The following is a 24025-nucleotide window of genomic DNA, read 5'->3' on the forward strand; positions in this document are numbered from 1 at the left end:
CTCGCCGCTCTTGTCCTCTTTAAAAAAAAAAAAGAAGAAAAAAAAAGAACAGCCAATCCAAATTAAGTAGCGCAGAGCCGAACCAATCACAGCCGCAGCGTCACGTCACGTGACTTGTTACGTACAGCACAAGTGCCAAGCCGCACATGTGTATTTGTTTGGGAAGCAGCCAGCCATCGTACCGCCCGGGTAATGGAGGAAATAAGTGTGCCGACTAGAAAAATCAACCGAGCGTGACCGAAGAGAAAACAGATGATGGTTCCAATGCCGGAGAGATTGTCGAACGGAAGAGCCATAGAAGTTCCGTAGTGTGAAGGTATTTCGGCTATTTCAAGTCTGACAAAAAACAGAGTAGCGTGCACTGTAAATTGTGCCGAAAGCAAGTCTGGAAATACAATAAACTGGTGCATGCGCTACGTCCACACGTACCCGGGTATTTTTGAAAACGCAGATTTTTCTATGCGTTTGCACCTTTCGTCCACATGTAAACGGCGTTTTTGGTCACTGAAAACGAAGATTTTTAAAAACTCCGTTTTTGCATTTACGTGTGGACTAGAAAACAGGAGAAAACGCATCGTCAAAGATGTGCGCATTTTTTGACGTCACACTGTGCGCCACGTTATTGTTTCGGTGAAATGAATTTCTACAATACTGTTACTGTTAATTCTACTCTCTGCAGTGTTTAAATGCTTACATATACACACAGTTACTGTCCCTCCACACATACGACTTGGTTCTGCTTCTATGCCCCAGCTTTGTTTACTTTTTCCCACCGAGGCTTCTAGACTTCTGATTGGCCAACATTTCTGCACGATTAGGAATCTAGCTCCACCTGCTGCTTTGGCATGTTCATGGCAGCGTTTTCCTTCATTTCTGCCTTTATGTGTGGACGGGATTATTTTTTAAAACGAAAACGGAAAATCTCCGTTTTCAAAAACACCCGCGTACGTGTGGACGTAGCCTCAGTCTCTGACTGGAAGCGCTAATTCGTCTGGACAATGTTATATCATGAGTAATATTTTTTTTAAAAATCCATCTAAATAAAACACACACATGCACGCACACACAGGGACATTTTAGACCTTCTTCAGAATACTGTATATACTATGGGCATCATGGTGCTGATCCAGAATCCTTACATTATTATTTATTACTACAGCTACAATAATAAAGCAATGAGAAGGGGGAAGTAATAAATATGAAATAATGTCATTATGCCTCCCTGGGAAAGTCTATGCCAGGGTGCTGGAAAGGAGAGTTCGTCCATTAGTCGAACCTCGGATACAGGAGGAACAATGCGGTTTTCGTCCTGGTCGCGGAACACTGGACCAGCTCTTTATCCTCTCCAGGATACTTGAGGGTGCATGGGAGTTTGCCCAACCAGTCTACATGTGTTTTGTGGACTTGGAGAAGGCATTCGACCGTGTCCCTCGGGGTGTCCTGTGGGAGGTGTTGCGGGAATATGGGGTGTCTGGCCCATTGCTACGGGCCATTCGATCCCTATACAACCGTTGCAAGAGCTTGGTTCGCATTGCCGGCAATAAGTCGGACTCATTCCCGGTGGGTGATGGGCTCTGCCAGGGCTGCCCTTTGTCACCGGTTCTGTTCATAATTTTTATGGACAGGATTTCTAGGCGCAGCCAAGTGGCGGAGGGCTTTCGCTTTGGTGGCCTCAGAATCTCATCTCTGATTTTTGCACATGATGTGGCTCTGTTGGCTTCATCGGGTGAGGGCCTCCAGCTCGCACTGGAGCGGTTCGCAGCCGAGTGTGAAGCAGCGGGAATGAGGATCAGCACCTCCAAATCTGAGGCCATGGTTCTCAGCCGGAAAAGGGTGGAGTGCCCACTCCGGGTCGGGGATGAGTTCCTGCCCCAAGTGGAGGAGTTCAAGTATCTCGGGGTCTTGTTCGCGAGTGATGGGAGAAGGGAGCCGGAGATCGACAGACGGATTGGGGCTGCAGCTGCAGTAATGCGGACGCTGCACCGGTCCGTCGTGGTGAAGAGGGAGCTGAGTGTAAAAGTGAAGCTCTCAATTTACCGGTCGGTCTACGTCCCTACCCTCACCTATGGCCACGAGCTGTGGGTAGTGACCGAAAGAACGAGATCGCGGATACAAACGGCAGAAATGAGCTTCCTCCGAAGGGTGGCTGGCCTCTCCCTTAGAGATAGGGTGAGAAGTTCGGCCATCCGGGAGGGGCTCAGAGTAGAGCAGCTGCTGCTCCACATCGAAAGGAGCCAGCTGAGGTGGTTCGGGCATCTGACAAGGATGCCCCCTGGGCGCCTCCTGGGTGAGGTGTTCCAGGCATGTCCCACCGGGAGGAGGCCCCGGGGCAGACCCAGGACACGCTGGAGAGATTATATCTCTCGGCTGGCCTGGGAACGCCTTGGTATTCCCCCGGATAAGCTGGAGGAGGTGGCTGGGGAGAGGGAGGTCTGGGCCTCTTTGCTTAGGCTGCTGCCCCCGCGACCCGGCCCCGGACAAAGCGGATGAGGATGGATGGATAATGTCATTATGATGATTCCATTTGTTTCACTATCCACTCTGTGCAGGGGCAAAGCTTATTACATGTTTAAACTGTAGAGATACAATAATTTTACTGCTGTAAAATCCAAATTTTGTCTTATTTAAAATATAAATCTAATATAATCTGCTTCTTAATGTATGTTCTTTAAAATACAGCGTGTGTTTTTTAATATATTATAATTATAATCATTATTATGTGGACATGCATATTAGATAGTTTTTTAGTGAAATATAATCCCTCCAGAAAGGCAGGAAAAGCCCGGAAACTTACTTTAAAACTAAATATGTTCTAAATACTTTAAAACTAAATATGTTCCCTAAAACGGTGACAGAGCTACAGACCCATGACAGCCTTACACAGGAAGCCAGCAGCTATGACCAGCACTACTTGTGCAGTTAATAAAAGGACAGGTGATGTTTGTCGCGCTGTTGCACACACAGCACGCTCGTTTGTTTCAGTTCGTCAGTTGCAACAAGACAGCTTACCAACGTGTACGTAATAAGCTAATACTCCTGGGTGCTACACACTACAGTGTACGCTGTACACCTACTTACTGGTTTGTCGCATCAGTCTGTGTCTCTGAGTTAACTTGTGTTTCTCCTACAGCTCCGGACCGCAAAAAATGCGCGTGCTCTTTGTGAGCTCGTTCCCGGCTCGTAACCAGCGCGTTCTGCCGTCAAGGGCGACCATTGGTTAAATGTGATCATGTGACTGATGCAAGCCAGATCCTTTTATTTAGCAAAACTGTGATTAATAGTTAAATATTATTGTTGAGGGGCACAGACAGGACTCCGCACGCACACACACATTAAAAAAAATGATAATAATAATTTTTTTTTAAAAGTTGCCTCAACAAAGGGGCACTTTGGGCACCCATCAGGAAAGGGGCGGGTGCTCAAGCCCCTCTAGCCCCCCCCTCTGCACGTGCCTGCTGTGAGGGTTCCCGATGGTTAGGGACAAATGCAATCACATGGCAGGCAGCTGTAAACGGACCAAACTTCAGTCAGGACAACAACTGAGATAATCCATCTACAATACGAGGTTAGTCATTAATATACTGCAACAACATGGGAATCAAGCAGCTGGAGAGAATTCAACATTAATGAATCAATGTTAAGGAAGTGGAGGAAGCAAGAAGAATGAGTTGGGTAAAGTTTGACTTATCTGACTGTTTTGTTTCGCTTAATGTGCCTTATGTATGAAAACTGACCCGTTCATCGACAGTGCGCCTTAAAATGCTGTGAGTAGGGCTGCTCAATTAATCGAATTTTAATCACGATTACGATCTGGGCTTTCAACGATCATTAAAAATGACTGAGCCGATTATTAGCCCCTCCCTCATTTATCCGCGACACCTTAAAGGCCGGTCCGTGAAAATATTGTCGGGCATAAACCGGTCCGTGGCGCAAAAAAGGTTGGAGACCGCTGATTAAGAGGACCCGAGGGAAGCTCGGAAAGCTAAGCAGAAGTTATTTGGAGAGTGACTGCCGTTGGTTGAAAAGAGTTAAAAAAAAAAAAAAAAAAACTTCAGTGGTGTTGCACACTATTTTATATTATTTTTTTAAAGTCATTGTTAACCCTTTAAAGCCGGTCAGAGCAGCATGCTCCGTTTTGTGTAACTATTTTTAAACCCCTGTAGAACCTGAACCGTGTAAGCTAGCGCAATAATTTGTTTTGCATATGAAACCGGAGGAGTTGTACTTACATCTGATGCCATCAGCTTGTCCTCGGTCACGGTTTCGTTCCACATATAGCTTTGCAAAAACTGCATAAAAAGCGCTTGCAGGAACAAAAACATAATATTCCAGAAACACGCTTTGCCTTCCTATCAGCTGTTCGTAACACTTCCCACAGTGAAATGATGCACATGCTGTTTTCTTTGCAAATTTGCATCATAGGATTGTTTTTTGTTTTTCCTGCAGTATATAAAAATTGCTGTATCTCCAAAATAAAACTATGAAGACACTCAAAATAAATTTCCTGTGGTGGGAAACTATTTTTTGCAACTTTATTGTATTTAAAGTTTTGAGGGATAAACCTCTTAAACTTCTCCAAGTAGAAATATATGTAAACAAAACAAAAGCGATTTTCAATTTTTTTTGTAGTTTATTGCACTTTTTTGCAATTTATGTAATTACTATGCACTTAATGCATACATATTATTAAAATATGGGCTATAACAGTTGTATTGATGTATAGCAACTTGAAATGCTCCCACAAATGGCACTACAACATGTAAAAAAATAATATAAGCTCTGGTGGACTTGGTTCTATAGTAGGTCTTAAAGGGTTAAATAAATATCGTCAAATAATCGTGATCTCAATTTCAGTGAAAATAATCGTGATTATCATTTTTGCCATAATCGAGCAGCCCTAGCTGTGAGCCTTATGGTCTGAAAAATATGGACTGTAGTCAAAGGAGCTTGCAAAGAAAAGCGTCTGGACTTCTTTAAGTTGCTTGAAGACGTTTCACCTCTCATCCGAGAAGCTTCTTCAGTTCTAAGGTCAAATGGTGGAGAGTCCCAGATATAAACCTAGTGGGAGTATCCCCCCACAGAGGGACAAAAGGACCCCCTGATGATCCTCTAATCGCCTGAGCCAAGGTGGGAAACTGGGCGTGGGTCCCAATCAGCCAGAGTTTCGGGTGTGTTCATTGTGAAACCTGGCCCCACCTTATCATGCGAATTCCTGAGGTCAGATGGCCCAGGATGTGAGTGGGCGTTAAGGCGTCTGGGAAGGGATCTCAAAACTGGATTATAGATGGCAGAGAGTTGGTGTCATAAACCCCCGCCTCTGTTCAAAGATGGTCGCTCACAGTGGACATAGATGGCTTCTTTCACTCCTCTTTCAAACCATCTGTCCTCTCTGTCCAAAATGTGAACATTGGCATCCTCGAAAGAGTGTCCTTTATCCTTAAGATGCAGATGGACTGCTGAGTCTTGTCCTGTGGAGGTGGCTCTTCTGTGTTGTGCCATGCGCTTGTGAAGTGGCTGTTTGGTCTCTCCAATGTAGAGGTCTGAGCTCCTTTGACTACGATGACCTGGATGACTGAGAACCTTCACAGACATATGGAATGTAATTATTTCAAAGGGCTCATACTTTGCTTAATCTACAGCAATACATCATGTTCTAAATCTTGACTTTCAGAACATGTATACTGTAATAGTATATTATTAACAAAAAAATCACTTTGCCACTGTTATTATTCAAAGGCTTGAGCACTGTGGGACATGCCTAACTGTCAATATCTACAGTGAGTTAAAAATATTATTTAAAAATGAGGGTGTGTATTGGCTGTTTGATCATTGCACATTTGGTCACTCACATAATTACTGATTTCTAATGTGAAATTGATGGCTGCATCTGTTCTACTCGCCAAAGTGGAGCTTATTACTATTACAGCAATAAGATCGCAGTAATGTAAAGGATGTATGCGTATAGGTGAAATACTTTCTAGTGTTTGAGATAAAAGGATACAGATCATGTTTTTAGATTTAACTAGGCAAACACTGCTTGCCTTGCTTGTCTTGGTGGAATGCCATTATTGAATAAACACATTAGATTCAAGATTCAAGATCTTTTTATTTGTCACATACACAGTTATACAAGTATAACACGCAGTGAAATGTGACCTGATACGCTCCTCGACTGTGCAAAATAGTGAGGGAAAAACATTATATACAGTAAGTAAGTACATATATACAAAGAGGACATTATGTGCAATAAGTGAGTGAATTATATACATTAAGTTAAATAGAATAAAACAATCTGGAAATTTACAGGTCAAAATTTGGGAATGAATATTGTGTGAGTGGGGTGTTAAAGTGACATTTGCTGCTATGAAGTGAGAAGGATCAGGCATGATATGGGAATATGTGAGTCCTGTCTCCGTTCATTATTAACATTTTAATATTCTGAGAGTAGCTTCTTAGTTATGATGACTCTAATCCCAACCCAAGCCCTACCACTAAAACTATTCAAAAAGGGTTTTTGTTTATATTAAATGGTTCTCTCAAGTCCTGGCAACCAGGAAACAAAGAAGATGGCACACATGAAAAACTTCCCATTATTTCCCAAAGTTCAATTTTGACCTTAGACCTCACAGGGGATAATGTTAGCATATGTTACATTGAAGCCACATGCTAAACAAGCCGTTTTTCAGATATTACAAGAAAATGAAAATCTGTTACATGCATTTTGGCCTTGGAAATCTTCTGTCATAAGGTTTCCAATTCAGAATGCCAATATAGGTAGAAATTCCATGTAAAGGGTTTAAATCTAACATTAACCCTATACCCCTGACCCTAAACAGATCTCAGATCTCATTTCAACCAAAAATTCATAGCAGATATCTGCTCTGAAAACCAGGGTAAATTTTTTTCTTCTTCTCTCCCTCAAGTATGAATAAAACTGTGTTTCAGTAAGAGCATGGATCAATAACCAGAATTAGACTTGGAATAATAACATTTAAATTATCCGAGATTTTCCCCCAGAAAGTCTTTTGAGGCAGACGAGGTGTGTTGCATTAATGTAGGTCAGTACTCTGCAAAGTGTTCACTGGCCGTGGTTTTATTTTTGCTCTGGTGCACAGCAGAATGGATTTCATCTCTTTTGTTCATTTCCTGTCCCCAGGTAAATATGCCCGAGCTGGCCTTGCTGCGTTTTGTGGTATTAGACGATGACTACATCGGAGATGATTTCATCGGCCAGTACAGCGTGGCCTTCGAGTGCCTTCAGCCTGGCTACCGTAATGTGCCCCTGCTGGGCCTGGCAGGAGACCCCTTACCTCACACCAGCCTGTTTGTCCACGTGGCAATCACCAACCGACGAGGAGGCGGGAAGGCCCAGCGGCGAGGTCTTTCGGTGCGGAGGGTGGGGAGACGGGGGAGAGAGTACGTCACAGTGAGGCACACTGGTATCAAGGTAGTGGATGAGACTTTTAAGTCAGCCAGTGGCCCTCTCAAAGAAGCGACGGACCTGCGGGAGGATGCTCAGGTGAGACTGGATGTGGACTGACTTTTGATAATATGTGCGACAGGCTTGTGACAGACCCAAGGTTCATTTACATTTCATAAATGAAAAATAAGCAAATATAAATATTTATTTATGAATATATAAATATATAATGTAAATAATATAAATATTTATTTTTATATAAATATATATAAATGACATCCAAACTTTGGTAAAATTATGTTCACTGGATGGCCTCAGAGGTGAAATAGGCTTGTGAACTGACCCAATGTTGATAGGATGCTTAAAAAGGGTGAATGGTGTAGGATTTTATGAATGTTCTGAAATTAGTAAATAGTAAAACTTTATTTATTTAGCGCCTTTCAAGCTATTGATCACAAAGTGCTGTGCAAAGGAAAACAAAAACATTAGACATCAGTACATCAAATCAGTCAGTTGTAAAAAGGTGTGTTTTTAATTGATTTTTAAAAAGCTCAAGAGGTTTGTGATGTCTGCAGACACAAACTAAAGAGGAAAGAGTTCCAGAGTCCTGGTGCTACTACTGAGAGGGCTCAGTCACCTTTAGTCACCTTTGGTTTTCAGCTTCGTACATGGCACAAATAGCAGGCTTTGGTCACCTTAGGGACCTGCTAGGAACATACAGATGTAAAAGTTCTTTGACGTAAGCTGGTGCTTGACCATTCAGAGTCCTGTAAGTGAGAACCAAGATCTTGAAATGTATTCTGGATTGAATGCCAACAGAGTCGGGCGAGTAGCGGTGTGAGGTGAGAAAACGTTGGTGTTTTGGCAGCAGCGTTTGTACAGTCTGCAGATGGTCCAGTGATGCTTTGTTTAGGCAGCTGAATAATGAGTTACAGTAATCTAGTCTTGAAAAACAAAAGCATGAATAACAGTTTCCAATTCTGTTTTTGAGATAATACTATTTAGCTAGGCAATACTTTTTAAGTGATAAAAACATGAACAAACCAGAGTCTGAATGTGACCATCTAAAGTAAAACCAGAGTCATAATTTACCCCAAGGTTCCCGATAAAAGGCTTGGCATAAGAGGCTAATAGATCAAGAGTTTCCATTATTAGAGTTGTATGCTTTTCTGGAGCAAAAACTAGAATTTCATTTTTTTTCCTCATTAAGTTGGAGAAAATTTTTATCCTTGTGTAAGAGATGCAGTTTTGATACCTTGTGCAGCTTAAAAGGATGTATAACTGAATATCATCAGCAGTGATATGAGATATCTTTAAAAGTGCTCAAAGTGTGCTAAAAAACAGAAATAATAAGGGCCCCAAAACCGAACCCTGAGGTACACCAAAACGAAGATGGCTTAAAGAAGACCTATAATTTGAAGTAGCTACACAAAAAGAATGATCAGAAAGATATGAAGTAAACCACTGTAAGGCAGATCCCATTATACTGGCCCAATACCTCAACCTGTCAAGCAAGACCTGGGGATCAACTGTATCAAAGACTGAGGTTAGGTCCAACATAAGGAGGACAGGACAGTTTCCTGTGTCACTTTGCACCAAAACACCATTAAAGATAAGAGAAGAGCTATCTCTGTTAATGTTCTTTAAAACAGCAGTTAGCTGCTTAGCAACATTTTTCTCAATAATAATTGGTCTATAGCTGCCCAAGAGAGAAGGGTCTAGTGTGGCTTTTTTAGGATAGGGTGACTAACCGCATTCTTAAAGTAAATCGGGACTTGACTCGAGGCCAGAGAGGAATTAACAATATGAGGGCTGATGGAGCGAAAAACATCTTTAAACAGGGAAGCAGGTAAAATGTCTAAACAACAACAGACTTTCACAGAGCCAACTGGGTTGGTTCAGGAAGAGAAACAAGTATAAAATGATCTAAATTTACAAGCTGAGCTGGGGCAGAAATGGACAGCTGACAGAGAAAGGTTATTTCTAATATGAGTGATTTTTTTTTAAATTTTCACAGTCGATGTCAGATGACATGGGAACAGCAGGTGAAGCAGGGGTAACAATGTTATTAATAGTGTTAAACAGAACCTTAGGATTGCCTGTGCTTTTAGAAACCAGACTGGAGAACAGGCAGCCCTCGTTTCTCTAACAGAATTAGTAAAAGACACCAAAATATCTTTGACATAAATTAAATGAACTTGCAAACGACTTTTCCTCCACAAGTGTTCAGGTTTCCGGCAAGAACGCTTTAAAGAGTGGATAAGGCCATTAATCCACGGTGAGGATTTTAAAACAGATGCTGATCTCTTTGTAAAAAGGACAGACACTGTCTAAAATAGAAAGGCAATAGTGGTTAGTCAAGACATTTACATCACTAACAGGAGATAACAGTAAATTAAAAGCAACACAGTAATGATTAGAAATAACAACAGGGGCAGATAAGATCCATGTTAAAGCCCAAGGTTAAAACAAGAGGGTGTCCTTTTGTGTAAAAGAGGCCAGATACATGCTGGGTAAAATGAAAAGAGTTCATAAGGTTGATGAAACTCCTCGCAGAAAGAGTCGTCATCGATATGAATATTAAAATCACCAGAAATAACTAGTCTGGACAGATTCAGGGTGAAAGACAAAAAGTAATTTGAAAATACTTTGATTTGACCGCGTCGTTGGTACACTATAGCGCATGAAATAAAATTCTCGAACTTTAAAGAGCAGCAGCTCAAACGAAGAGAAGTGACTGACTTTGGATGAATGGCTGGGAAACACCGCAGCAAGGCCTTCTCCTCAGCCCGACGTCCGTGGCTGGCTGATTAAAGAATAACCCTCCGGGCACAGCTCAATGAGGGATGCATAATCTGAGTCGTGCTGCCAGGTTTCAGTGAGCAGTAAGAAGTCCAGTTTTTTGGAGCTCAGCTCTCAGGTAGAATTAGACTTGTCTGTAGAGTGAATAAGAGAGTGGGGGAGGAGGAGGAGGAGGACGAGGCAGCGACAAAGGAGTCAGTGAGAAGAGTGGAGGAGGATTATAAATACCAGCGAAAATAGAACCTGGTCGCTCAGCTCCCACCATCTTATCACTGAACACCAACATGTATGGGTGGGCAATGTGAAAAGAATCCTTTTTTGCACTGGATCTGTTTTTAGAGAGGTATATTGTGATGTTAATATATACCTTATACCCATATATGTGTTGAAACTAGGACTTTCTTGTTCCTGGAGGTAGCGGCTCTGTGCATAAAACCAGTTGTTTAGGTACTCCAATACAATCCAATGCCTCTATACCATTTACCAAAACTGGTTTGACCCAATGATAGGCTAAATCCCAGAAGGCATGACGTGACCTTATGTGAACGATAATCCAGAATCAGCCCAGTTACACTGGCCAAAGCCCAGGTGCTGAAAACGAACGAGGCGTATGTAGTGTCCAAACTGATACTCACACACATAATACACAGTCCCTCTGAACACTGTTAGTGAGCCACAGTGAAGTGTGGCCACACCAGGCCTTAATCAATTCACCTGACTACGTGATTCAGATGACCTGGAATAGCAACTTTAAAGTATAGCAGAAGGCAGGGGACAGAAATACTTGTGCTTTTCTTCTTTCATTCACTAAAAAGTTTTGATATGAAATACTTGCTAAATATAATTTTACAATGTAAAATAGAAAGAAATTAACTGGGAATGTTTAAAAGCACAAAGCAGGATAAGACAGATAAGTCAGTATTTAGGCATTACTGTATAAGATAAGATACAGCCAGGAGTTCGTGGAGACCACCCATGCAGTTAAAAGAGTCAGTATTGGACTTAAAAGACCTAAACGATGTAACTTCTTGGTCTGAAGCCAAACAAAAAGACTTCCAATTGTGTAGAAGTTTAAGGACGAACAGCCCTCGCCTACTTTGCTGTGTGACCTACAGTATAAACTTAGCAGGTGATGTTATAGTCTTAATCACTAGTTACAGCAATTCAGTTCAATTTTATTTACATTGCATCAAATCACAACAATAGCTGCCTCAGTGAGCTTTATAGTGTAAGGGAAAGACCCTACAATAATACAGAGAAAACCCACAAAATTAGACAACCCCCTGTGAGCATGGAAATGGCGACAGTGGGAACGAAAAAATCCCTTTGAACGCGAAGAAACCTCTGTCAGAATCAGGCTCAGGGAGGGGCAGCCATCAGCCACGACCGGTTTTTGGTGAGCTGTGGACGACGAGACAAAAGATACACTGTGGAAGACAGCCAGAGATTAGTAACAACTAATGATTAAAAGCAGAGTTAAAAAACACTCAGTGCATCATTGAAAGCCTCCAGTTGCCAAAGACTTAGAGAGATTTAAAACTAGAGAGCATGTCTGTTTCCTGAATCCAAACTGAAGGCTGGTTTCACACAAGAGGAGTCTGAAAGCTGAAGGCTCTGCCTCCCATTCCACTTTTAAATATCATAGGAACCACAAGTAAACCAGCAGGCTGATAATGAAGTGCCCTGTTGGGGTGATATGATACTATGAGCTTCTTAAGATGGGGCCCAGTCTATGATATGTTTATTGGCTTAGACCTGGTTTCAAAATACCAAGATGGAGATGGCAAAACCACTTCACTAACCAGTTGGTGACTTCATGGCAGCTGTATCCTTTATATACAGTCTGTTTGTAACTGCTGTTAAGTTCACAATATCAATTTAAAATCTTCTCAGATGTCAGAGTCCCAACGTGTTTCTGTTGGTTCAAACTATCCTCTAATATCTTCAGCTTCCTAATAGAACAACCACAGTTTTTAAAAAATGTCCAGGAGGACAATCAGCCACATTAATGATGGAGGAATCAGAGTGCCCACGATAAATGCGGCTATTATGAACACACACATGATTTTCCTGCTATGATGCGACAGAAATGTCTGCTTGTGTGTAATGTTTGGGTGACTGCACGGTTTCATCCATGTAGTGTAGGTCTGTGAATTTAAAAACTGGAATGAATCTCTGGTTGAAAAATGTCAATCCTTTTCAGTGGAAAGCAGAGAGCAAATTTCCTGCCATCTCATTGATCATCCAATCCCACCCAGTCAGTCTGTCAGACACACTCCCACACAAACCCACGCACACACACCGAGTGCTACGCAGAAACACTTTTTACTCACTCAGAAACTGCTTTTAATCCTCCTGCTTCAGTCTCATTGTACACCCTGCTTCTCTCTGTCTCTCTGCCATGAGTCCAGCTGTGGGCTCATCTGCCACAGATATTATTCATCATGCTTCTCTGTGTCTGTCACATTCACAGACACAGATGCACTTACACACAGGTGGAGCATGATAATTGCTAGTCCAGTTGGGGATGTGGCAAGTGGCAAATGGCATTCAGTGCAACAGCAGAGGCTTTACCCATATGGAAAAGATATATATAAATCTTATAAAGTTTGTATCTGTCTTGTGTGAAACTTGCATGAAAAGCATATAAGTGTGAAAACAGATATAAGATCCCTTGAAAAATTATATAATGAAACTTGTATGTTTTGGATACTTACTAAAACAATGTATGAAAGTAATGCGAAAGTGGCCACTTTCATGAGTAAATCATGTAAGCCTTATATGATTTACTCATGAAAGTGGCCACTTTCATGAGTAATCACATATAAGTTTTTACTATTTCTTTTCTGTATGGGTATATTCTAGTGCTCATACATGCAGAAATAAACCTTTTACCTTTGTTATGAAGTGACCCTGAATGGCAGTTCAGCAAATGAGTCCTTTAATCTGTCACACTCAAATCTGTGAACCATCCCGATCTTGCGTCCCCCCATCCAACACACACTCTAATTGCTTTGATTTCCTGTTCCAGATTTATGCCATATTGTCTCCTTTTTTTGCTAAATGCGCTTAAGCTTAGACTGATTTCACTGGATTAAAGGCAGCAGTGAGTGCCATATTGATTTAATTCACAAGGGAGACAGCAGATGACAGGGGAACGGAGGGGAAGTGAGCGGGCCGTGTCATGATTTTTGGCTTTTCCCAGCTTAATCTTACAGCCGGAACTGTACATCAGATCTAACACTATTTTCCCTCTCTTCTCTGTCTGTTTACCTTCACACCATTTCCAGAGCACCACAGCCAGTTTCAAAGAGCAGTGTGGGCTCCCCACTGTGGCCAAACTGAAGCAGTGCATCCAGACCTTGGGCACGAGGCTACAGAGTCCTGAGGGCACTATGGGGGCCACCATGGTTCTGAAGGATGGCTATCCATGTCTGGAGCCCCTGGTCGGCCTCTCGGAACCAACTCGCAAACTGCTCGCTGCTTATGAAACGGTCAGTAAGACACATTCATTGAGCTAACTGCTTCCTTAAAAAAGAAAGTTGCATTAATTCCTGTCTTGTGCAAACATGAAGAAAAATTTCTGACGAACTGCACAGACAAATATCGCTGTGAACTGCATCGTAGTTGCTCTAGGAAAATGATTGTAACTGGCCAATCCTGTTTATGATGCAACACTTTTTAGACCATCAGCTTGCACTCGTCATAGTGGTGTAACCTACGTTTTTGCTGCAAGCTGGAGGTCATGAGTCAAAAAGTATTTGCCCTTTTTCCTGATTTCTTAGATTTTTGCATATTTGTCACACTTTGCCCAACCATGAACCATTCTGCTCTCTGCTAGAAAATCTGCAAGGATAATTCCCAGTCATTTCATGCCCTGACGCTCATGCATGTTTATGTTATGCAGCAGGAGAAAGGTCTGAAACAAACCAGCAAGTCCACCTCTCGATGGCTCTAAACCCCCCCAAAACAAAACAAGTCCAGACTCACCGTTTATTCTGATCTTAAGGCGCTTAAACAGACGAATTAAGACAATCCTCTGCAAAAGAGTGGGCCAAAATTCCACCACAACTAGTTATTAGGTTTAGGGGACATTACTTTTTCACGTGGTCTTTTAACAAAGGCAATCATTATTTAAAACTTGGATTTTGCATTTTCTTGGATTATCGTGGTCCAATATTAAAATTAGTTTAATGAGCTGAAGCATGGAAGTGTGATAAATATGCCAAAAAATATGAACTCAGTTGGGGGCTTATAGGGCTTTACTCTCTCTTCACTATGACGGACCGGTGCAGCGTCCACATCACTGCAGCCGCAGCACCAATCCATCTCCCTTCTCCCGTCACTCGTGAACAAGACCCTGAGATACTTAAACTCCTCCACTTGGGGCAAGAACTCGTCCCTGACCCGGAGTGGGCACTCCACCCTTTTCCGGCTGAGGACCATGGCCTCAGATTTGGAGGTGCTGATTCTCATTTTCACTGCTTCACACTTGGCTGTGAAACGTTGCAGTGCGAGCTGGAGGCCATCACCCGATGAAGCCAACAGAGCCACATCATCTGCAAAAAGCAGAGATGAGCTCCTGAGACCACCCAAGTGAAAGCCTTCTGCCACTTGGCTACGCCTAGAAATTCTTTCCATAAAAAGTATGAACAGAATCGGTGACAAAGGGCAGCCCTGGCAGAGCCCATCACCCACCGGGTGTGAGTCTGACTTGTTGCCGGCTATGCGGACCAAGCTCTTGCTACGAATGCCTTCTCCAAGTCCACAAAACACATGTAGTCTGGTTGGGCAAACTCCCATGCTCCCTCAAGTATCCTTGAGAGGATCAAGAGCTGGTCCAGTGTTCCACGACCAGGACGAAAACCACATTGTTCCTCCTGTATCCGAGGTTCGACTAACAGACGGACTCTCCTCTCTAGCACCCTGGCATAGACTTTCCCAGGGAGGCTGAGGAGTGTGATGCCACTGTAGTTGGAACACACCCTCCGGTCCGCCTTCTTAAAGATGGGAACCACCACCCCGGTTTGCCAATCCAGAGGTGCCCCCCTGATCTCCACAAAACATTGTAAAGGCTTGTCAACCAGGAAAGCCCTACAACATCCCGAACCTTCAGGATAGTAGGGTCTTCCGTAGGGTCTTGACATGGAAGACCCTACCAGGGGACAGAAGCCCCCGGACAACATAGCCCCTGGGATCCCTGGGACACACAAACCCCACCACCACGATAAGGTAGCGATTCACGGAGGGGGTTAGACTAATAATCATTAGTAATCTCCAGGTCTGGATCAAACCATAAGCTGGGGACTGAAGTTTAGGTTTGAATAATGCTCCTGGTTAGCTTCCACCTGGTGGTTTCTCAGTCACCAGGACCTAGAATGTCAGTTAAACCACACCCAGTCTCAGACATAGCTTTCTTTGAGGTCAAATGTCAACCTAATTTTCAGTAGTTGTTTTTTTTTTCAAAACAACCATCTGCACCAATCAGAAAGAGTGAATTTAGCCAATGAAATCATAAATATAATGATTATGAGACTTGACATGCTAGGTGTTTGCAGTGCTAATTTTAACTGTGCTTTGTGAGACCTACGTATATGTAGTTAGACCATGATATGTATCTTCCTGAGCTCTGTGTCACTTACGAGCTCCTCATTATGCTGCTCTTGCTAATTTTGCTCCTTTGGCTGAAACCTTTAGCATCAGAAACTTTTCCACAGTTTGTGAAGTTTTTTTTTGACATCTAACACTGCATCACTGAGTGTGCAGACCTTTGCTTACGTACATTTGCATCGTCTATAGGCATTAATTATACAGCAGCTCTGTGGTGACATGCATGAAACCGTCACCCACGAGCACGCACACACACACACACACACCTCCTACTCAATCTCCTCTTGCATTAGATCAGGACGAGACTCTCCCACCTCTTTTAGTGCTCAGCTATTTACTCCTACACATACCTCAGAACAATGTGGTTATTTACGTATGTGAGTGCAGCTGATGATGTTTGCGGCAAAACCCAGCAAATGCAGCCCAGCAGGTCAGTGTCATGATGCCATAGTTGGTGTGATCTCCAATCAAACATCACACCTCTTCAGCCTTTCTGAGCACAAACACACAGCGCTCAGTCACCACACAAAAAGCTCCCTCTCTCTTCCTGTATTTAGCCCTTTTTTCCCTTTTTATTTCTTTCAGTGATTTGAGGCAACCTGACTGATTTAAATGAGAAAATATAGTTACAACTCTTGCTATAGTTAGTTTAGCAAATTCTTCATTATTTAGAGATAGCAATGACATCAGTATGTTCCTATGTTGCAGAACTTTGCCGTACTAACCCAAGCTGCTTGGTCTGCAGTGCTGTTTAAGTGGGTGGTACGTGTCATCCACAGGGATACCAGGACCCAGAGTGTTCCAGCAGAACACTGATGTAATTAGAAGAAAATCGAGGATCAGTTACTTGATTTTATATAAGTTTAATGTAAAATGTCATCATTTGTTTCACCCAATGATTTAGGTTAGGTTATTTTAAAACAAAGAAAAACAGTACCTGTTTACATCAAGGAAGATGGAACCTGCTCAAAACCTACTTAAGAGTGATCAGTTCATTACCATAGTCTAATATTTTCAGCTCTGTTGTATTTCATATCTGCACAAGCTGTGATCAGAAAGTTGTATATTGTCTCAGCCCAGGACACACTGACAAAAGAGATTCTTAATATCAAGAGATTAAGTACACTGTTAAAAAGTTATTTTGCTTGTATTTAAGCTACAGTACATGCCTGTATGTCATTTTGCTCTCAGTTTTGTATCATGTATATAAGTAACTGAGAGATTAGAGTACGTACTGTACGCCTGAGTATCAGTGTAATGGTGAGAGAGTTGACTTGGAAGTGACAGGCAACCAATGTTACATCAGCAGTTACATCAACACACTTTTTTGCTTCATTCAGTGTTTTTTTTAACGTACTGCGTAACACCCTGCACATATAAACGATATACCCCCTAAAGAGTATCCATACTACATTTTGTAAACAAAGAAAGACATTTTGTAAACAAAATCTCTGGGCATAATCTGTACCCGACCAGGTGATTTAGCCATGTATAAAGAGAGCCTATTAACTTATTACCTATCGTTAATTTTATATGCATGTCTTTAGACTGTGGGAGGAATCTGGAGTATGCCCACTCAGAGAGGTGTAGCACGAATATCCAAATTCCACACAGAAAGGCCCAGATGACCGGGGCTTTTAATACTTGATAATAAGTTGCCCATTTAGCTGATCTCTCCATCTCTGGACTTGTTCTACTATATTTAGATTGCTCTCTGGAAGTCCCATTCTTTTCCGTTACATTTTTAATCTCCTCCAGTGTGTAAAAACAGCTGCACTTTGACTTGATTTTAAACTTAAGGAACAAGAACAAAGTACCAGAAAGGTTCTGGTCATTTACATTGAAAGCTATCCCTCAGAACCCTCATGACATTACAGTAGAACTGATGCCTGGACATTGTGACTCTGAGGGAAGAACAACCTCGTGAATGTCTCAAATAATATTAGCATGGCTGTGGACACGCTCTTGACTTTATGTGCCACCTTTGGGGGAAAACAGCTGGAGGCACGCCTCTCAACGCCAACGATGATCCTTCACGATGATTTTTGCTCTCTGTCTGGTTCAGAGTGCACAGTGCTATTTTACATCGTTTCCTAATAGTCATAATGGGACTTCCAGGAAACCTTGAGATTCAAAACCTTAATCTGTAGCCCTGAGATTCCCAGGAGAGTATCTGGAAGAAGAAAATGGTCACATTTAAATCAGGTAAAGGTTAGATCTTGTATGGCCCAGACTATGTGATATGTCACATTTTCAAATACACTACACTAAAATATTGGGCCACACCTCTTAATCTTTGAATTCAGGTGTTTTTAGGCCCTTATATCCTTATATCTGCACAAAGTCAAACACTGAGCAATGCAATCTTCCTTTATAAACATTTATGAATAAATGGATTGTTGTAAAGAGTCTGGGATGCTACCGTTGCAAAAAGTCAGTTTGTGAAATTTCTTCCGTAAATAGTCCATGATCAGTGGTATTATTGCATCAACTGGAGCATTCTGCTAGTTTGTACAAGTAAGAGCACTCCCAGAGCTACAAAATGACCTTGAGCTGGCCACAGGTATGAGTGTTTGGTCACAGGCAGAACAATGTTTGCCAAACCTGCTATGACAATCAGAAACAGACTTGAAGAGGTTGGCCTGGGGCCCAGGCACTCTTAAGTGAGCGCTGAACTCGACGCCTGGCACCGTGGAGCCCAGTTGGTATTTGCCATAGAATGCAAGAATTGGCAGGTCCACCACTGGGTCCCTGTGTCTTTCACAGACAGCAGGTTCATCCTGAGCACATGTGACAAACGTGGAAGGGTCTGGGGGAGCTTCGAACATTATCCTGCCTGTGATGTTGTTCAGCATGACTGGTTTGGTGGTGCGTCAGTGATGGTCTTGGCAGGCATATCCATGGAGGGATTGCTTAGTTCTCTACACACTAGGCAACAGCACCTTGACTGAGTTTTGATATCCAGATATAATCCTTGGACTCATTGTCAGAACCCGTGCTGACGCATGGGTTCCTCCAACAATGCTCGGCCTCATGTGGTGAGAGTATACAGGCAGTTCCTCCATTGACTGGCCAGCCTGGTGCAGATCTGGGAGGAGACCCCTGGACACCATCTGTTGTCTCGTTTGGAGCATGCCCTGATATTTTCAGGCATGCATAAAACCACATGTTGGCCATACAAATTACCATTTTAAGCGAAAATGGTGAAAATAGTGAGATTTTGACAAAATCAACTAGTCTGCTGCATAATTTTTTTCACTTTTCGGGGTGTCTTTGAATTCAGCCCTCTGCAAGTTGATAATTTTCATTTCCATGAAGCGATGTGGCCTAACACATTATTGAGTCCATATGAGTCCAGATATCCAGCATGATACTTTTCCCTCATTTACTTCCAATGTGCTTGCAAAGGGTTCGCTTAAAGACTTCCACAGACTCCTAGAGGTAATGGACGGGAACTAAATTTCAGTCTGGCTTTAGAAAAACCCAAACACATTTGAGAAAAAGTGTTACTTAGAGTTATTCATGACACTTTGTTGAGTGCAGACAGGGTAATCGTACTGCTACACTGTTAAAAAAACGTCTTAAAAAAATGGTAATATTCCGGCAGCTGGGGCGCCAAAATACTACCGTAAAATAACATCCATAGCATTACATTTGAATTCAACAGTTCGATCTTTCCAATAACGGACAGATATTTGTGAAATCATGATACATTTCTGAATATATTTTTACAATCTAAATATGCATATGTACAAAAAAATATATTTAAAAAACAAGTAAATTGTGTTTTACTATATGTACAGTGATGTTATGTTATTTTACTTTTGACATGTAAGATCACAGTCTACTTATGTAAATTTAATGATATTCTAGAAAGACAGTACAAAACTGTAAAATATACAGTAAGATACTTTGACATTACTATTTTTTGGAACAGTGTATTTTGCTACACCCGGCAGCATGCATTTAGTCTTTTATCCCCAACGCTGTTGCACAAACGTCCTTTTACCATTCGGTTGGTACAATCAGTGTCTCATCTTAAATAACTTGTGCCATCCATAAAGTTTGGGACAAAGATCATTTTTGTTTTTTCTCTGTACATCATCACATTGGATTGTAAATCAAACAATCAGTATGTGATAAGTTCAGACTTTGGGCGTTAATTTAAGGGGTTTTACATGCACAGTTTCAAGATTACAGCCAATTTTATCCCCAGTCCCCCAGTTTCAGATGTTCAAAATTAATGAGAGAATCTAACATAAATTTCAATATAAAAAGGTTTTAATACTTGGAGAAAAAGCCGATGTCCACCTGAAGTCAAATATTCTGTTTCCTCCCGTGAAATGCTTTGATGTTGTGAAGTTCTTTTTCTCAACCATGGAAATAATTCTGTCTACAAGCAGCTTCAGACCTTTTGGTGCACCACACTGATGATTTAGCCTAATCTCTCTCTCTGAAAGATTTGTTTTGTCTCTAATGATGGCCTCCTTCACCTGCCCTCACATCTCTTTGGGCATCACCTTTAAAATGACATTAATGTTACTGTGACAATCTTTAAAATACAAATTGAACATTGTGAATCAACTTCAGATATTATGTCCACTTCATTTGACATGAAATACGAGGCAAAGGGCCTCACATGGCCACATGGCCGCAAAACTACTTGTCAGTCAATTGTCCAATTAATTTGAACCTCTGAAAATGGAAGACGGGGCACAGTTTGTAAAACCTCTTGCATTTAAGCTGAAAGTCTGTACTTGAGTCTCAACACAGTGGTGCCTCTGCATATCACTGCAGTAGATGCAGTAGCAATAACATTCATTACTTTTGTCCATATATTGTACTGCCTTCTGAATACTTGACATAGTATTTTTCATAAACCTTGAACATATAAAAGGACCAAAAAGTGAACATAGAAATTGTCTTCCTGTTTGTTCAGATGATTGCTGCCCAGAAACAGCTGATCGAGAATGCTGATGCAGTACAGGAGAGGATCGCTCAGGTGCAGAGGGAAGGTAAAGTATGCAGAGATGGATGAAAGGCTGCGTGGCTGGTGTGAGTGTCGTTTTGATCAGGTCTCATGAATAAAAGATCTGCAGCATGGGATATTCCCAAATTCTAACAAATCATCAAATAAGCAAGTCTGACTGAAACATCTAACAGTAGAGCTTAATTAGGGTGACTCCTCAGAGAATGGCTCTGCGAGTAAACAGCTTTGCATGTGGTGGCTGTAGCACTCTCTAAATTGGGTTCCCATGAGGCACATGTTTACAAAAGTATCTCTGTTTGAAATGTTGTTTACAATAAGTCAGCTGTTCTCTGTCACATTTGTACTGGATTTTCTGAACAGCTTATTTTCCAGCGTGTTTTTGCCTTTGGATGATTGACCTTTATGTGTCAGTGCTTTTGCTTTTACGTAAACATGTCAGTCTGGTTTATACGACAACACACATGTAACTGCAACTGGGATAGCTGAGGGAAATCATCCATACGCTTGACAGCTATATTTCACCTGAATTTGATTTGCCGATTCCCAAGCTGCTCTGCCTCAATAATGCTCCTGCTTTCGTGCTTCACAGGAATGGACTTCCACGAGGATCTCTCTCGGCTTGGAGAGAAGGAAGGACTAAAGGGTCGCAAGCTTAACAAAGCCGTGGAGAGTTTCACCTGGAACATTACTGTACTTAAGGTAAAGGAAGGCAGAACATAAATAAATATAAACATTTTGTAGGATGAACTTTGAAAAATGTATCTGTAATTTCAGAAGACAAACAGTGACAATAGCTTCAGGCTGGACGAGGCCTTTACAGACCGGACGCGTCAAATTCGTGCAGATATTTTGTTTGTTGAAAATATTTCTGGGCTCACTTCCTAATGCAGCCATTGACACCGAGCATGTAATTTCACAGGAAGAATTTTCAGCATTATTTTTTAAAACAATGATTTATTGATTTTTGGAACAACACAAACAGCAACAAATCAGCACAGCCAAATACAAATAAGAAAAAGAGAAGAAAAAACAAATACAGGTACATGAGTTACAGATATACATGTCTGGGTCAAAATATGTACAGCGTTTCACATTTGAAGTCAAGGGAAAGAAAAAAGAAAAGAAAAAAAGGGGAGAGAAAAAAAAGGGAATACAGACATTAATTATTGTGTTTAAAAACAAAATGTGATCCCCCTTTATGTAATAGCACAGCAAGGTCACGAGGTAGGTGATCAGGCAAAGGCTACATGTCCTACAGAATGCATTACAATTGCCCTTTATGATGGCACTAAGGCGCTCCATTGTCACACCTTGAACATTTCTCTGTACCATTGTGTAACAGTGGGGGGCTGTCTCTGAATCCATTGAAACAGTACACATCGCCTCGCTAAATGTAAAAGTTTACCTAACAAAAGCATCTGTACAGAAGACAGAGAGAGCCCTTCTATAGATAGACCCAGAATGAACAGCCCAGGGTTCAGTGGGATCGACTGGAGAAGGATTGAGCGAAGCTCTATAGCAATATTTTTCCAAAATCTAGTAATTAAAGGACATTGCCATATGCAATGGTAGTAGGTCCCCACATCCGTATTGCACTTTACACAAAGAGGAGAAATCTGAGGATGAATTTTATTTAGAAACTCTGGCGTACGCTGCAGTCTATGTAAGATTCTGTAATGGCTTTCCTGGAGTCTGTTACAGGAAAACAATTTCTTGGCAGATCTAAAAGTTTTGGACCATGCTTCTGCACTAAGCTGAACTTCCAGGTCGGTTTCCCACCGAACCCTGGCCTTATCAGTGGTTACAAAATTCAAAGACAATAACTTCCCATAACAAAGAGAGATAAATTTCTTTTTTGTGATTATTTCCTCATTAAATTTAAGAAGAAAGCTTTCAACAGGATTCAAAACTGGTTAATTGGCTGGAAATTTAAGGGAATTTACAAAGTGCCTTACTTGTAGGAACCCAAAGAAGTGTTTCTGTGGTAAATTATATTTAATTTGAACTTGATTAAAGGCCATAAAACCACCCCTTTCAAGCAGATCGCAAATAAATCTTATATTTTTAGAACACCAATCATCAAATATACTATACTTTCCTCCCAGGTCAATACCTGGGAGGAAAGCTTTATTCCTAATTAGAGGTTGTAGTGCACTAGAAAAACCTCTTCTTCCGACGTGGACAACAATATTATGCCAAACCTTAAGTGTAGGCATCAAAATGAAATTATTTCTGACACCAAGAGGAAGGTCAGCCAGATCAATAGATAAAAGACTAAGAAGCGAAAGAGGGTCACAGCACCAAGTATCTACCGGTGGCTCGCCTTGGTACAGAAAGGAATGTAACCACCCTGAGATTATTTGTGCATGGCAAGCCCAGTAATAATATAAAAGGTTAGGAAGTGCCTGCCCCCCCTCATCTGCAGTTGTAAAATCTGTATCTTTAGTCTAGATTTCTTCCCATGCCATATAAATTTAGAAAGATATCCCTCAATCTCTGAGAATGTTTTTCTGTTGATCCTGACAGGCAACATTTGTATGGGATATAATATTCTGGGTAAAACATTCATTTTGATTAAACTTATTCTACCCATCCAAGACAGGAGGAGGTCAAACCATCTATTGAGGTCATTCTTGATTGAGCCCACAATTGGTTTAAAGTTCAACTTGTACAACTCTGTTGTGTCTGCGGACAGCCTAATACCTAAATATGTAAAACCAGTGGTTGACCACCTGAAAGGAAAATTAGGAGGAGTGTCCCACCTCCCCCCATCACCCAGTGGCAAAGCTTCAGATTTATCATAATTTATTTTATACCCTGAAAAAAGGCCAAATTGATTAATGATATGTGTCAGTGCAGGAATAGATTCTTAGTGGCTTAGTTTCTTAGTTTCTGGCTTAGTGAGAAAGAGCAACACGTCATCTGCGTAAAGGGAAATTCTGTATTCAGTATTCAACAAGGTTACCCCACAGATCTCAGGGTCAGTTCTTACAGCCTCTGCCAGTGGCTCCAATGCAAGTGCAAACAGTATGGGAGAAAGGGGGCATCCCTGACGCGTTCCTCTACCCAGTGGAAAAACATCTGAGACCGAGCCGTTAACCAACACCCTTGCAGCTGGGGCCCCATACAACAGTTTGACCCACTTGACAAATTCAGATCCCAAACCAAATCTTTCCAAAACATCAAATAGATACTCCCACTCC

At 41.6% G+C, this 24025-nt stretch overlaps 1 protein-coding gene across 1 annotated transcript in view; it reads left to right on the top strand.

The window, feature by feature from the left end:
* Positions 1-24025, top strand: part of plcl1 (phospholipase C like 1) — a 127255-nt gene that overhangs the window by 98721 nt on the left and 4509 nt on the right. Inside the window, exons 8-11 of the mRNA XM_085248944.1 lie at positions 7157-7519; positions 13513-13716; positions 20772-20847; positions 21412-21521. Coding sequence (XP_085105070.1) covers positions 7157-7519; positions 13513-13716; positions 20772-20847; positions 21412-21521 — 753 coding nt within the window. The remainder of the gene's footprint in view (positions 1-7156; positions 7520-13512; positions 13717-20771; positions 20848-21411; positions 21522-24025) is intronic.

This window comes from Mchenga conophoros, linkage group LG16 (assembly GCF_057382185.1).
Source record: "Mchenga conophoros isolate Kocher_MC1m ecotype Shallow Benthic linkage group LG16, M_conophoros_male_GT1.1, whole genome shotgun sequence".
Lineage (NCBI taxonomy): Eukaryota > Metazoa > Chordata > Actinopteri > Cichliformes > Cichlidae > Mchenga > Mchenga conophoros.